At 38.4% G+C, this 15,297-nt stretch overlaps 3 protein-coding genes and 1 long non-coding RNA gene across 4 annotated transcripts; 3 read left to right on the forward strand and 1 right to left on the reverse strand.

Moving 5' to 3' along the window:
- LOC110264752 lies at positions 4,043-4,883 on the forward strand. The gene is made up of 2 exons (XM_021106787.1): positions 4,043-4,222; positions 4,303-4,883. The coding sequence occupies exons 1-2, from the start codon at positions 4,172-4,174 to the stop codon at positions 4,756-4,758; spliced, it is 507 nt and encodes a 168-aa protein (XP_020962446.1). The 5' UTR covers positions 4,043-4,171; the 3' UTR covers positions 4,759-4,883.
- LOC107607922 lies at positions 8,359-10,116 on the reverse strand. Its single transcript, XM_016309816.1, has 2 exons — positions 9,326-10,116; positions 8,359-9,244 (listed from the first exon to the last, which is right to left on the reverse strand). The coding sequence occupies exons 1-2, from the start codon at positions 10,114-10,116 to the stop codon at positions 8,359-8,361; spliced, it is 1,677 nt and encodes a 558-aa protein (XP_016165302.1).
- Positions 11,093-14,457, forward strand: LOC107606248 (glutamyl-tRNA reductase 1, chloroplastic). Its single transcript, XM_016308275.2, has 3 exons — positions 11,093-11,617; positions 12,639-12,880; positions 12,957-14,457. Exons 1-3 carry the CDS (start codon positions 11,353-11,355, stop codon positions 14,085-14,087), a joined length of 1,638 nt encoding a protein of 545 aa, XP_016163761.1. The 5' UTR covers positions 11,093-11,352; the 3' UTR covers positions 14,088-14,457.
- On the forward strand, positions 11,624-12,055 carry LOC110264427. Its single transcript, XR_002350591.1, has 2 exons — positions 11,624-11,918; positions 11,988-12,055. It is a non-coding gene; the product is annotated as an uncharacterized LOC110264427 (long non-coding RNA).

The raw sequence follows: 15,297 nt of genomic DNA on the forward strand, positions 1-15,297 counted from the left end.
ATTCATATGCTGAAATCACAAAGTAATTCATATCATTCTATTTTTTGGAATTATATGAGTGACACTTGGAGAAGAGTAGTCCAAAGTATACCTTAGGACACAAACCATGATTCCTGTATAAATGGAAAGAAAGTTATTTCAAGCCAAAGACAACTCAATAAAAATCACAATTAGTTGGAATGCATAAAACATTGATTATTTATGAAACAAATTTGAGAAGCACTCATTGTACTAGTCAATGCCTCAGCAAGACGTGTGTGTAAGAACATAGCTGCAAATGCTTAAACCATAAGGTTGGAGGAGAAAATGTAATTGTAACAAGAAACTATAGTGTGAACCAAGTTAAGGTTGTCGGAGCTATTTACAGATGTTGGGCACAGGTAGCAAAATATCTCTGAAACAATGTTTGCTTGGGATTGGAAATGAAACTATGTTTTGTTTGCATCATGATTTTGCACATCAAGTAATGGTGGTCTCTCTAAGCAATATGTTCTTACCAAACATCTTAGGTTCACTTAGGCTTAATTTGGTAAAGCTTTTACTTTTTAAGAGTAGCTTATAAAAGCTAACTTTTAGAAGATAACTTCTTAAAAGTTGTAACATTTATGTTTGATAAATTAAATTAAAAATTATTTTTAATAAACACAAGCAACAACAATTGCATTTGGTAAAATAGCTTTTAAAATTTAAAAATACTATAATAGACATAAATGCAAGCATTAAATTTGAAAATTAATTAACATATGAAGTTATATTAGACTTTTAAATTTTGAAAAGCACAAGCCAACTTTGAAAAGCTCTATCTTAGACACTTTTAAAAGTACCCCAATCTTTTAAAAGATGCAAGTACAAGCACATGATATTTTTTATTTACCAAACACAAAATGAGGAGCTTGAGCTTGTAAAAAGCACAAGCACCTCTTCGAAAAGCTTTACCAAACCAAGCTTTAATTTGGTCGATTTGTAATTTCTATGATATATATGCCTTTTTAACATTTCCTTGAAAGTTTGTTTAATTAATTGTAATTTTGTGGTGTAAACGGTTTTTCTATAGACATGATATATGATAGAGCTCAATAATTTATGTAGTCAATTTTATTTAATGGGACAAGACTTTATTGTTATTATTGTTGTAGATTGTTGATTTTTCGAATTATCAAATATGAACATGCTAAAACATTTAATTAGTAGTAATATAAAAAGAAGAAAAAAGAGAGATAATAAAAAAAGAGAAAAAGTTGACACAACTATTCTTCAATTATTTATTTAGTACAAAATAAAAAAAAAATATGAAAGTTTAATACTTTTTAACTAGATTAATATATGATTTGACACTTATGTAACAATATTTTTCTTTTATTAACCGTATGTGGATGTTGAATATTATGTTTGCTTTAACTTAATTTTTTTTATCTTCAGATGTTTTCTATTCTTAAATATTCTTTGTGAAGTAAGAAGTGTTAAATTCTATCTAATTTGATAATTTATGCATAATTGATATGATATTGTATCAAGAGATATGAAGAATGAGAAATAATTAGAGAAAATTAAATAAAAATCTTTAGAATTAGGACAAAAGAAAGAAACCATAATTTTCAATTACATTATACGTATTCATGCTACTATATCATAGTGCTATTTATAGCATAACTAAATAAGTTATAGATAACAATTACATATTTATTTTTTTATAAGTTTACCCTTTTCTTTTTTAATCAGTCTCTCAATACTACCGTTAAATTTTAGAGTTTAGTCTCATTTTTTTATCCATCACCTCTACTTAGAAGGGTATTAGATTTGATGGTCCTATAACAAAACATATTTTTTAAATTTTTTAATAATTGATAAATAGTTTTTATCTAATTTTAATTACAAATTAACTCTATATATTTTCCAATTAATGGAAGATCTAATTCGTTATTGTTTTTATTTTTTATTATTAATAAACATAATAGATGAATGATAAAATAATAATTTATAAAATAAAAAATAATTTTTATAATTAAATAAAATATATGAGGTTAATTTGTAATTAAAATTAGAAATAGACTATTTAATCGTTATTGAAAAACTTAAAAAACATGTTTTGTTATGGAACCATTTAATGGTCCAAACGTTTTGGGACCATCGAATCAAATGCCTGGTCTGATAGAAAATAGATTTAGGCTCGGACTATTTTAAAAATCTAAGTTCTTTAATAAACTAAGTCTTGACTTACGAAATAGTTAATTGGGCCTGTTAGGTCGGTTTAGAGCTGTGAAAATATATAGAATTTTATTATACTAATAAAAATATAATAGCAAGGATTTGAACTTGAATCTTTTATAATATTTGAATACCTTTATTTACTAAGCTATTTATCTCTTTAATTATATATGTACATTATTTATCTAATATTGTATATCAACATTACTTAAATTTAATATTGTATATTGGCATTATTTATTTATTTATTTATTAAAAAATTAGTACTATTGAAAAATTTTAGGATAGACCAAACTTGAGAACAGGTCAGACTTAATACTCATTAAAAAGTCTATACTAAACTATATACCAAACTTAAGTTAATAACTTAATATACTCTTTTGCAAGTCTAATCTATTAAGAGTGAAGCTTGATATAAGCTAGCCTATTTTCACTGTTACTTCCACTACAAATCTCAGAGTTAATACTCAAAGTGGTCCTAAATTTGCAGTCGAGTCTCAATATCGTTCTTTAACTTAAAATTATTCTAAATTTATTTTTGAAATTAACAACGGTTGTCCCTCAGATATTTTTCGGTGACGGAGTAATGATGTAGTTGGACGGAGGCACAATGAAAGTTATGCTGCACTGGTAAAATGTCGCCGTTTTAATTTTGGTGCCCAAATAGAACATAAACGACGTCTTTTAGGATATTTTGTGCGATTTTTTTACATCGTTTAGAGTATTTTAAGAGTACCTAAAAGACGTCATTTATATTTTATTTAGGCGCAAAAAATAAAACAACGATATTTTATCCGTAGCCTCCATCCAATTACGTAATTATTTCGTCATCGAAAAGTATTTCAGGATGATCGTTGTTAAGTTTAGGATCAAATTTAAAATAATTTTAAATTCAAGACGTTGAGTTTTTTAAAAGTGAATGGCATTGGAAAGTAGAAGTGATAAGATTTGGGGTATGGATGTGAGTGTGAGCAAAAGACAGAAATGGGTGGTTGTTAGAGGAGGGAAATGTGGGTGCAAGTGCAAGGGAAGAGGCAGAGATGCCAACACCAAAAGAAAAAATAATGGTGGCGGCACCGAAGAGGTGAAGCAGCGGTAGTGAAGGGATCAAAGACATTTAGACAGTGAAAGAAAAAAAGAAAATGATTTTTATATACTTGATAGAAATTGACTATTATATTATTGATTACCTAACTGTTCCGTCCAGAGTAAGCCGAGGTATACAACATCTAAGTTGACTGCTTAACTTCCAGGAAGATCTATATCTCGTCCAGGGAGTGGTGTGACAAGGAAACCTCGGCCTCTTGAAACACGGTGGCCGGAGCACCTGCAAAAAGCACTCCAACGCTCAAGTAAGATTAGGAATTATGAGAGAATAAACGAAATAAGTTAGAGCGAGTATCAGTAACTTGTCCTTCTTGGGCTGTTGGTGTTTGGTTTTATAGATGAATGTAGTGCCGTGTTCTGCCTGTTTGTTCCGATATTAAGGGCTTGAATAGTGAGTCTCGTTGCTGTTAATAACGGCTAGGGGATAGCGTTTGACTGGTGTGATTTCGGTCAGGTGGTTGCTTCGATTGTGAGCGTTGGTTTCCGGATTTTATGGTCGGTTTCAATGCTGATCTTATCTTCGAGTTTATGGGGTACACATCATAGCCCCCAAACTTGTCTGTCTCTGTGTCTTAAGTGGCAGGCAAGCTTTTCTGCGATTGTTTTGTTGATTTCTTGTTTGAAGTTTGGGCTTTGGTTGTTGGGCCTATCTTTATGGAAAAAGGTCAAAGGGAGTCAAGGGGTTTTCTTCCTTGCTTGGCGCGCTGTGATTAATGCGCTTCTCCTTCGCTGGTAGCGGCAAGTCTGTGTTTGATCGCCAGAGACGGCTACATGGATTCATTCTTGGGACGAACACTCACTCTTTGTGGAGTGATCAATTTCCCATTGCTGAGCTCTCAGATAGGGTTTCCCAAGTGATATGCTCATGACTCGCCGTATTGGTATGGAGGGCATGGAAAAATTTATTCAGGTTCATTTTTTGTGTTATGGTTGGCTTCTTTTCCTTGACTTTTATTTTCACTTTTGTTCATATCTTTCGTGTTCTTGTAAATCGTTGCCTCGCGTCTTATGTGTGTCAGCCGCACTACGGAATTGGTTGGGGCCGAGCATCAGGTTACTGTGGGGAGGGTTGCTGAATTAGAGAAGCTATTGAAGGAAAAGGATGTTGCTATGGAGAAAGTTCTGAAGGAGAAGGATGATGTGATAACGAAGATGAAGTTGTCTGAAGACGAGGTTACCCGTCTCAGAAACCAGATCCGACTCCTGCAGTCTGAGATTAAGGATAGTGATTTGGCTAAAGGGCAGTTGACTTCCCGAGTTCATGAATTAGAAGAGTTGGGCATAGAAATGTTTGCTTCTGGTTTTGACCGGGCCGTTAGTCAGATTGTGGCCTTGGCACCTGAGTTTGATTGTTCTCGGCTAGACGTGACAAAAGTCGTAATTGATGGGAAGTTGGTGGTGGACGGTACGGTGGAGGATCATGACGAGAACGTCCCTCCTACCTGATATGCTTGTCTTTTTAGACATGTTTTGTTTTTTGTTTGTAATGCTAACTTTTGTTTTACCGAGCTATAGTCGGTTTGATCCTTTTGTGAACACTTGGTGCTGTTTTTACTTAAGTTATGCGTTGACCGTGGTTAGGTCGACTTTTTAAGAAATGGTGTATGGTTTAGATATTTTTTGCAATCAAATAGTAGATTAAGATAGATAGATAGATAATCTGTTGTGTTTGTTTGATTTTTGGACGTCCGGCCTCATTAAGGGATGTACAATTTATGATCTATACATCTTTAGTGAAGAAATGTTCCAATTTCCTGAAACTTAATTGCCGTGTAGTGTTTGCAGCTGGTAAGCCCCCATTCTGAGCACTTTTGATACTCGGAATGGTCCCTCCCAATTCGCGGCCAGCTTTCCATGGGAAGGAGGTCGTCTGGCTTCTTCTGTCCATCTAAGAACTAGATTGCCCTCCTCGAATGTCCTCGGCACCACTTTCTTATTATGTTTTCTTTCTGCCAGCTGTTTCTGGGCTCTTTGCTTAATGGCGGCGATTTTCCCGTCTTCGTCTGCGAGGTCAAGCTCGGCATGTTTTGCGTTTGTGTTATGTTGTTCGTCGTATAGTTCGGCTCTCAATGTGGAAATTTCGACCTCTACCGGGATTAACGCCTCCGACCCATAGACTAGTTTGAAAGGTGTTTCGCCCGTGGTGGTTTGTACTGTGGTGTTGTAACTCCACAATACTTCTGGAATTAGCTCTGCCCATTCTCCTTTCGCATTATCGAGGCTTTTCTTTATTGCCTGCAGTATAACTCGGTTAGCAGCTTCGGCTTGCCCATTGGTTTATGGGTGTTCGACCGAGCTAAAATGATGCTGTATATTAAAATTAGTTAAAAATGATCCAAGCTTGTTATCTTTGAATTGTCTACCATTGTCTAATATTATTTTCTTTGGTATTTCGAATCGGCATATGGTATTTTTCCAAATGAAAGATCGTACCTTTTCGATCGTTATTCTTGCTAATAGTTGTGCCTCTATCCACTTGGAGAAATAGTCTATTAATACTAGGAGAAATTTTACCTGGCCTGATGCTACTGGAAATGGGCCGAGAATGTCGAGCCCCCATCTGTAAAAGGGCCAGCTTACCTCCATGCTGTGTAATACTTCGGCGGGCTTCGTAGAGATGGCGGCGTGCTTCTGGCATTTGTCACATGTCTTTACTTTTGTTATGCAATCTCTTTTTATGGTCGGCCAGTAGTATCCTGTTCGGACGATCTTTGCTGCGAGGGCTCGTCCTCCGATGTGGTTTCCACACATGCCCTCATGAACTTCGTCCATTACCTCTTTTGCTTCGTCGTTGTCCAGGCATTTTAGTAATGGTTGTGAGAAGCCGCGCCTGTATAGTTTCCCCGCTATGTTTGTGTAGAGACTTGCTTTTCATTTGAAGTGTTGTGGGTTGAGTTCGTCTTTCGGTATGATACCTGCATTGATGTATTCAAGGAAGGGTGTTCTCCAATCGTGGAGATGATCAATGCTTGTTATAGATAGTATTTCAATGCTAGGTTTTTTGAGTGTGAGTTGTGATAAAGCTGATGTGTGTGTGTCTGTTCTTGTGGCAGCAAGTTTAGATAATATGTCTGCTCTAATGTTCTTTTCTCTATGCACATGTAATATTGTGAATGAATTGAACTTTTAAATGAGATCCGTTGCTTTGAGCCAGTACTTCTCAAGCAAGGGATCTTTTACCTGGAATTCTCCTCAGATTTGTTGAACCACCAAGAGGGAATCGCAATATGCTGTCAAGCTATGCACCTAGAGATTGAGGGCGAGCTTTAGCCCTGCTATGAGTGCCTCGTACTCGGCCTGATTGTTGCTTGCCGAGAAGTTGAACTGTAGGGATTGCTCGGCTATCACCTTATCTCCTTCTTTAAGGACTATCCAGGCTCCGCTTCCTCCTCGGCTTGACGCCCCATCGACGTGAAGTTCCCATGGTTTGTTGTGGTGGTGTTCGTCAGGTGTTAACTCGGAAATGAAATTTGCTAGGATTTGTGCCTTTAGGGCTGGTCTTGACTGGAATTGGACATCAAACTCAGAGAGCTCAACAGACCATTTGGTCAGTCGTCCGGCCAGTTCTGGCTTGGTCAGTATCTGCCTTAGTGGTTGGTTTGTTCTTACAATTATTGTGTGGCTTTAGAAGTAGTGCCTGAGCCTTCTTGCTGTTATTACTAGTGCTAAGGCCAGCTGCTCTATCCTCGGATATCTTCGTTCAGTCTGTTGCATAACTCTGCTGACGAAGTATACCGGCCGTTGTATTTTTCCTGTCTCAATGACAAGAGCCGAGCTCATAGAGTAATTGGAAGCAGACAAATATAAGTATAAAGGTTTACCGGCCTCTGGTCTTTGCAGTACTGGTGGTGATGATAAGAAGGCTTTGAGTTCGGTGAACGCTGTCTCACACTCTTTTGTCCACTCGAATTTTTTATTCTTTGATATCGTCTGGAAGAAATGATAAGATCGGTTTGACGCTGTTGGTAAGAATCGGGACAGAGCCGCTACCCTTCCTGCTAACTGTTGCACCTCCATTATTGTTCTAGGGCTTGCCATGTTGAGTATTGCGTCACATTTTTCAGGATTTTCCTCGATTCCCCGTGATGTTAACATGAATTCGAGGAATTTTCCTCCTTGCACCCAAAGGCGCATTTCTCTAGGTTTAGTCTCATGTTGTATGCTCGGATCTGCTTAAATATTTCTCTGAGGTCGTCGCAGTGGGATCTTTCTGGGGTAGTTTTGGTGAACCATATCATCAACGTAGATCTCTATGTTCCGACCTATTTGGTCACGAAAGACCTTATCCATTAAGCGTTGGTATGTTGCACCTGCGTTCTTTAGACCAAATGGCATTACTTTGTAACAAAAATTTCCATGTTCAGTTATGAAGGCTGTTTTGCTTTGGTCTTCTGGGTGCATGAGAATTTGGTTGTAACCAAAATATGCATCCATGAAGCTTAAGCTTTTGAAGCCCGATGCATTGTCCACAAGCTTGTCAATGCTTTGCAAAGGGTATGCATCTTTAGGACATGCTTTGTTCAGATCTGTAAAGTCGACGCACATACGCCATTTACCTGAGTTTTTTCTTACCATTACCACGTTAGATAGCCATGTGGTGAATCTGATTTCCTTAATGAAGTTTGCGCTGAGAAGCTTTCTAGTCTCTTCTAAGGCTGCCTTTGATTTTTCCGTTCCGAGATTCCTCTTCTTCTGAGCTATAGGCCGGACTGCTTTGTTAGTGGCGAGTTTGTGGCAGATGATGTTTGGATCTATCACTGGCATATCTGCCGGAGTCCAAGCGAAGAGGTCGGCGTTGGCTTGTAACACCCTTATAAGTTCTATCTTTTCTTGTCCCTGGAGGGCTTGGCCGATGTATGTGACATGCTCTGCTTTAGACGTCAGTAGGATCTTCTGGAGCTCGTCCGCTGGCTGAGGTCTTTCTCGGATGTCTTCTCTGGGGTTAAGCTCCGCTAGGGATAATACCTCGTTTGTGCTGTGAATTGCTTTGACCTCTTGTTGAAGCTCTTGTTTTGTGGCCGATCTTTTTAGACTTGCGTTATAGCATTACCGAGCTTGTTGGCGGTCTGAGTGTAGTGTAGCTATCCTGCCGTCCTGTGCCTGAAATTTAACACATAGATGAAAAGTAGATACTACTGCCCTGAACACAGGTCTTTCGAGAATAATATTATAAGGGCTCGGGCAGTCGACTATTAGATATTGTATGTCGATAGTTCGTGACAATGAGCTTTCTCCCATCATAGTTTTTAACCATATGTAACCTTTAATTGGGACCCTTTCTTCGGAGAATCCTACTAGTTCTCCAGATGAGGGTTTCATTAGTTTTTCAGATAATTTCATTTTTAAGAAAGTGGAGTAAAAAAGAACATATGCACTGCTACCTGAGTCCAAAATGACTTTTCTTACCAGTAACTCGCCTGTTTGGATGGAAATTACCACTGGATCGTCCAAGTTGGGTGCCGCCGAGCATATATCTGTCTGGCTGAAAGTGATGTTGAGGTCGGTCGCGACTTTATTGTTTTGTGGTGTTGCTGCTTCGATTGCTAGCATTGCGCGGTAGCTTCGTTTTCGCGCCGAAGTTGTTTCACCTCCCCCGGCGAATCCTCCGGATATACAGTTTATGATGCTTTTGGGTGGAGTGTTGTTTGACCATTTGTTATCCTCCTTGTGCCCTGTAGTTTGATTATGCTCTTCTCGGTCCTTGTTGCCTTCTTTGTATCTTCTTCCTTCAATATATTTGTCCAGGAGGCCTTGTCGAGCTAGTCTTTCTAGCAGATCCTTAGCTATCACGCACTCGTCAGTTGTATGTCCATACTTCTGATGGAAAGCGCAGTGTTTGCTTTTGTCGACGAATCGTTGGTCCTGGTAGCTTTCTGCCCTTGCTGGTGGTTTTATGATTTTGGTGTTGCGGATCTCTTTAATTATCTTTTCCCTCTTTGTGTTGAATTTGGTGTAGTTGTCGAATTTTGGGGTCAGTCTGAAGGGCTTTCTGGGGTCTTTGGTATTTGCCTACCTTGTGGTTCTGTCCTCTTTTTTCTTTGGTTGTTTTCTCTCCGTTCTTTCGGCTTCGCGGAGCTCTTCAATCTCCATCTGTTCTGCCGCCCTTTCTCGGAATTCCTCTAATGTTTTCGGCTTAGTTACCGCGATTGTCTCTCTGAATTTTCCGGGTCGGAGTCCGGCCTTCAGGGCATGCAGGTGTACGGCGGGATCTAGATCGGGTATCTCCATTGTTGCTTCTGCAAATCTGGTCAGATAGTTTTTTAAGCTCTCTTGGGGACCTTGGCGGATGGTGCCGAGGTAGTTTAATCCATGTACATATATCCGTGCTGCAGCGAAGTAGTCTATGAAGGATTTTGCCAGTTCTTCAAAAGAAGAGATTGAACCTGCATGTAGCTTTGAAAACCAAAGTAGCGCAGCGCCGTCAAGGTAAGTAGGGAAAGCTCTGCAAAGAACAGGTTCATTATTAGGGCCATTAAAGAACATCATAGATTGGAATTTTTTAATATGAGCCCGGGGGTCACCAATCCCCTTATATGGCTCGAGCGAGGAAGGTAGTCTGAAATTTTTTGGCATCTGGTAACTGGTAATTTCCTCGAAGAATGGGTTATCCAAGGTCAGTTTCTCCTTTGGTGGGTTGACACTTAGTAGGTCTGCGTTGCCTTTTCCTTTGGAACCATTCTCCTCGCATTTACTAGCGTTGTTTTGGGTTGATAATTCCGCCAGTCTTTTGACTTCAGTTTGCAGCTCAGCCATCTGGGCTATGAGTTCGGCCTGAATGAGTTGGTGGACTCCATTATCGGCCATGTCCGAAGGTTGAGAAACCATGTGTAGAAAAAGAATGCAAAATACAGTAAAAGAGAAGTGGGGTTAAATTAACTTTCGGGCCCCACGGTGGGCGCCAAATGTTCCGTCCAGAGTAAGCCGAGGTATACAACGCCTAAGTTGACTGCTTAACTTCCAGGAAGATCTATATCTCGTCCAGGGAGTGGTGTGACAAGGAAACCTCGGCCTCTTGAAACACGGTGGCGGGAGCACTTGCAAAAAGTACTCCGACGCTCAAATAAAACTAGGAATTATGAGAGAATAAACGAAATAAGTTAGAGCGAGTATCAGTAACCTGTCCTTCCTGGGCTGTTGGTGTTTGGTTTTATAGATGAATGTAGTGCCGTGTTCTGCCTGTTTGTTCCGATATTAAGGGCTTGGATAGTGAGTCCCGTTACTGTTAATAATGGCTAGGGGATAGCGTTTGACTGGTGTGATTTCGGTCAGGTGGTTGCTTCGATTGTGAGCGTTGGTTTTCGGATTTTGTGGTCGGTTTCAATGCTGATCTTATCTCCGAGTTTATGGGGTACACATCACTAACATTATTCTTATTTATTAAAGTAATCAATAATTAAATTATTACAAAAGCACCTTTTTATTCAAAATTTTAAATTTTAACATTTGCACATTTTAATTTTTTGTAGTTAGAATTTTTATTTAAATACTTTTATCAAATTCTTAGAGCTTAAGTTTTTAACATTTTCAAGTTTTTGACGTGGTACGTGATTGTCTAACGAATAAAATAATAAAATATCGGTGGTAAAAACTCAAGTGCAGTCGACTTCACATGAAGTTAATAATAAGTCAATTGGAACTGAATTTTAACCTAAAATATCACTTAATATTATACTTTAAAAAACTAATTTGAGACATCTTTAAAAATTAAATTGATCCTCAGATGATATTTTAGGAACAACTAATTAACTATATAACAGTAGCTAATGGCAACATTAACACATGTTATATGAAGAGTGGTCTAACTTTAAATTCTTATTCCGAGCTATGCATTAATGGCTTTATGCGACAAAGGCCTCGACGAATTATGTGAGAGGGAGGAGGAGGGTCTTGTTCTTTTCCTTCTTCTTCTTGGCACCAATTCCACCCTTCCCTCTCTCCTTCACTTACCAAATTTTCCCAATTCCCTTTGATTCCTTCTCCAATTTGATTCCCATTTGACCCTCTAGGATTAGGGTTAGGGTTCTCGTCGTAGCTGCCACAATGTCTGCTTCAACAGCTCTCTCAGCCTCCAAGTTGGAGACTTTACTGCCTTCAATGCCATCACCATCATCATTCTCATCGATTTCTACCACCAATTTATCGGTAATTTGCAAGAACAGAAGTACCTCTCTTCAGAGAGGAGTGATTCGCTGCGACGCGGTCGCACCTGATGCATTTGTGAAGATCAATAATGGTGCGAGCGATGCTGGCAGTAGCAGTGGCACCCTCTCTGCTCTCGAGCAGCTCAAGACTTCTTCTGTTGATAGTAAGTCCTGAAACTTAGCTGAATTTTGATCATGTAGTTAATTGTGTGTTTGTTTCTGCTTTTGAGAACTTGATTCTAGGGAGAACTAATTCTGTCATCGTTGATATTATTGGCATTGATTTTTGGAGTAAAGAGATCTATGTTTGGTAGATTGAGATTCTCTAACAGTGATTACGACAGAAAGTATAAGAATTTCATTTCTCCCATGACCAATTATCGAAGGTAGAATTAATTCTAAGTTGTGCAACAAGTAACCAAGTTGGGTTGGTTTAGTGGTTAGCTCATTAGTCCACTTAAGCAAGTGTTGGCGATCGAATCCCGCCTTATGCATACAGCAACTTATTGGTCAGCTGCAAACCCTTAAATGAAGCTCTGATCCGCGACGAATTAGTCTTTGACTTGTTGGGGGATACCGAGGGAAATAAAAAAAAAGTTGTGCAACAAGTCAACAACCCAAACATGATATTACATAGCCAAAACAAAACCAATTCTACCCCTTAGGATTGGTTCTGCAAACCCCCAAATGATTTTCCAAACACACTAATTTTGATTTGGCATGCCACATTTTGCCCGTATGAGTGTGAAGTTCTGCTGCATTTTGTTACCTTTGTATCTCATGTTTTGTGACCACCAGTTTCAGAGTGAGTAAACTTTCATGCATTAATCAATGATATTCGTTCTGTTGTTTTCAAAAAAAGAAAAATCCTCTGTGAAAGTTTTCATAGTGCAATTTACCATGAAACATATGATTATTATTTTATTAGCATTCAAGATATTCCCTTGTTATGTCAAAAGCTTTTAACAATGATCTAATGAAATACATCATTGATAGAGTTTTAAGAACCACCACTTTAATGATACAATTCATAGAAATTGAGCCTTTCAAGATTTGTGTAAAGTGAAGTCCATCTTGTTATCCATCAATGAAAAGAAAGAATAGATGATTACCTGCTTTCATTGGTTTATTTCTGCTTGTTGGTTATCTGGAACTTGCAATTTTTAAATAACCAAACTTTCACAGGGTATACAAAGGAAAGGAGCAGCATTGTGGTTATTGGGCTCAGTGTGCACACTGCACCCGTGGAAATGCGTGAAAAACTTGCCATTCCAGAAGCAGAATGGCCTAGAGCCATCACAGAGCTATGTAGTCTAAATCATATTGAAGAAGCAGCTATTTTGAGCACCTGCAATCGAATGGAGATATATGTTGTTGCTTTGTCCCAACACCGAGGTGTCAAAGAAGTCATGGAATGGATGTCTAAAGTAGGTGTGAAGTTTCTTTCTTTGATGACATTTGTGTTGAATTACTAATGTTTAACATCACTGTTCTTTCTTGCAGAAAAGCTCGATTCCTGTTTCAGAGCTTCGCCAACATAGGTTTTTGCTTTACAACAAAGATGCGACACAACATCTTTTTGAAGTTTCAGCTGGTCTTGACTCTCTTGTATTGGGAGAAGGTCAAATCCTTGCTCAGGTTAAGCAAGTTGTCAAAGTTGGACAAGGAGTTAATGGCTTTGGGAGAAATATTAGTGGGCTATTCAAACATGCAATTGCTGTTGGAAAGAGGGTTAGAACTGAGACCAATATTGCTGCTGGAGCCGTTTCTGTAAGCTCGGCTGCTGTTGAACTAGCATTTTTGAAGCTACCACAGGCCTCACATGCTAATGCAAGGATGTTGGTTATTGGTGCTGGTAAGATGGGAAAGCTTGTAATAAAACATTTGGTTTCGAAAGGTTGCACAAAGATGGTTGTTGTCAATAGAACTGAGGAGAGGGTGGCTGCAATACGTGAAGAATTGGATGGTGTTGAGATAATATACAAATCCCTATCTGAAATGCTCACCTCTGCTGGCGAAGCAGATGTTGTTTTCACCAGCACATCATCAGAAAACCCATTATTCTTAAAAGATCATGTTGTGGACCTTCCTCCAGCAAGTAAAGATGTTGGAGGCCGACGCCTTTTCATAGATATTTCTGTTCCTAGAAATGTGGGTCCATGTGTCTCAGATCTTGAGTCTGTACGAGTTTATAACGTCGATGACCTCAAAGAGGTTGTGGCTGCCAATAAGGAGGATAGAATAAAAAAAGCAATGGAAGCTCAGACAATCATTGCAGAAGAATCAAAACAATTCGAGGCCTGGTTGGACTCACTAGAAACTGTCCCCACCATTAAGAAATTGAGGGCTTACGCCGAAAGAATCAGGCTTGCCGAGCTTGAGAAATGCTTAGGTAAGTTGGGTGATGACATCCCAAAGAAGACACGGAGAGCTGTCGACGATCTTAGCCGAGGCATAGTGAATAAGTTGCTTCATGGTCCAATGCAGCACTTGAGGTGTGATGGGACTGACAACCGGACTCTAAGTGAAACCCTGGAGAACATGCATGCCTTGAACAGAATGTTTGATCTGGACACTGAAATTTCTGTTTTGGAGCAAAAAATTCGAATAAAGATGGAACAAAACCAGAAGTGAGATTGATATTTAACATAAATTTCGTTGATGACACTCATTTATTTCCTCAACAAGAATAAGAGGAGAAACATCCTCACCATGATAGCATTGAGGATTGTGTAATATTCAGTTGTTGCATAGTTGAAAAGAGTGTAATATTCACCATGACAGCGTTGATATTCATTGAGGATTGGGCTTTCTATTAATTGTTGGGTCATGTGTTTAGTTGTTTACACTACATATTCTTCCACAGCCATTCGGCTTTGTACTATAGAAATAGAGCATTTATTGTAAGCTATGTATTTACAATGAACAATGTATGCCTAAAATGTGTTGTATAGGTACTCATGTTTATGGAGATTTTATAAAAATATTTCAAACTGATGATCAATAATTTATCTACAAGAATTTTCTTTTCTCAGCCTCATTTTAGGGAATTCCCCTCTCCTTTTGTTTTGAGTGTGAATAGTTTGAATCACGTGGCCTTAAAACTTCCCACAAGAATTCAGAAGCGTTGCTGTACTCTCCGGTGGGGCTGGAAGTGAGCCGAGCTGCGAGCTAGACCAAGCTCAAGCTCGGCTCACGAAAATTGAGCTTGGCTCATGGCTCGACTCATTAACAATCGAGCTTATTTCTTAAGCTCAAGCTCGGCTCATCCAAAGCTCACGAGCTGGCTCGAGCTCACGAGCTGGCTCAAATAAGTTCACGAGCTAATGAGCTGAGCTTATCCAAACTCAAACTCGTCTCATTTAATTTATGAGCTCAATTTCAGGTTCAAACTTGGTTCACCAGCTCACGAGTTTAGCTTATCGAGCCGTTAACGAGTCGAGCTCGAGCTGGCTCATGAGCTGTCTTGACTCACTTCCAGCCCTACTATCCCGTCTACATTGTGTGCATTGTTATTGTACAAAGAGATACAATGGACCCCAACATGGCAACATTCACATGAATTCAGCCATTAAGTACACCAATTTATAATTTTTTTTCCCCCTTGTATTTTCTTGTTCCTCTGGTTCATCATTATAAATTCCTGCCCAAATTTATCCTGTTACAAATTTGTCAGAGATCACGAAATGAATTTATGGAAGATACAATTATGCATCATTCGTATAGCAAGTATATAACTATTATTTATGATTAAATGAATTATTTAAATATTTTTCACATTACTTCATATTTTTAAACTGTTATTTTTTTATTCAATATTTTTAAGAATAACAAGTATAAAACT

The sequence above is a fragment of the Arachis ipaensis genome, chromosome B07 (assembly GCF_000816755.2).
Source record: "Arachis ipaensis cultivar K30076 chromosome B07, Araip1.1, whole genome shotgun sequence".
In the NCBI taxonomy this organism is placed as follows: Eukaryota; Viridiplantae; Streptophyta; class Magnoliopsida; order Fabales; family Fabaceae; genus Arachis; species Arachis ipaensis.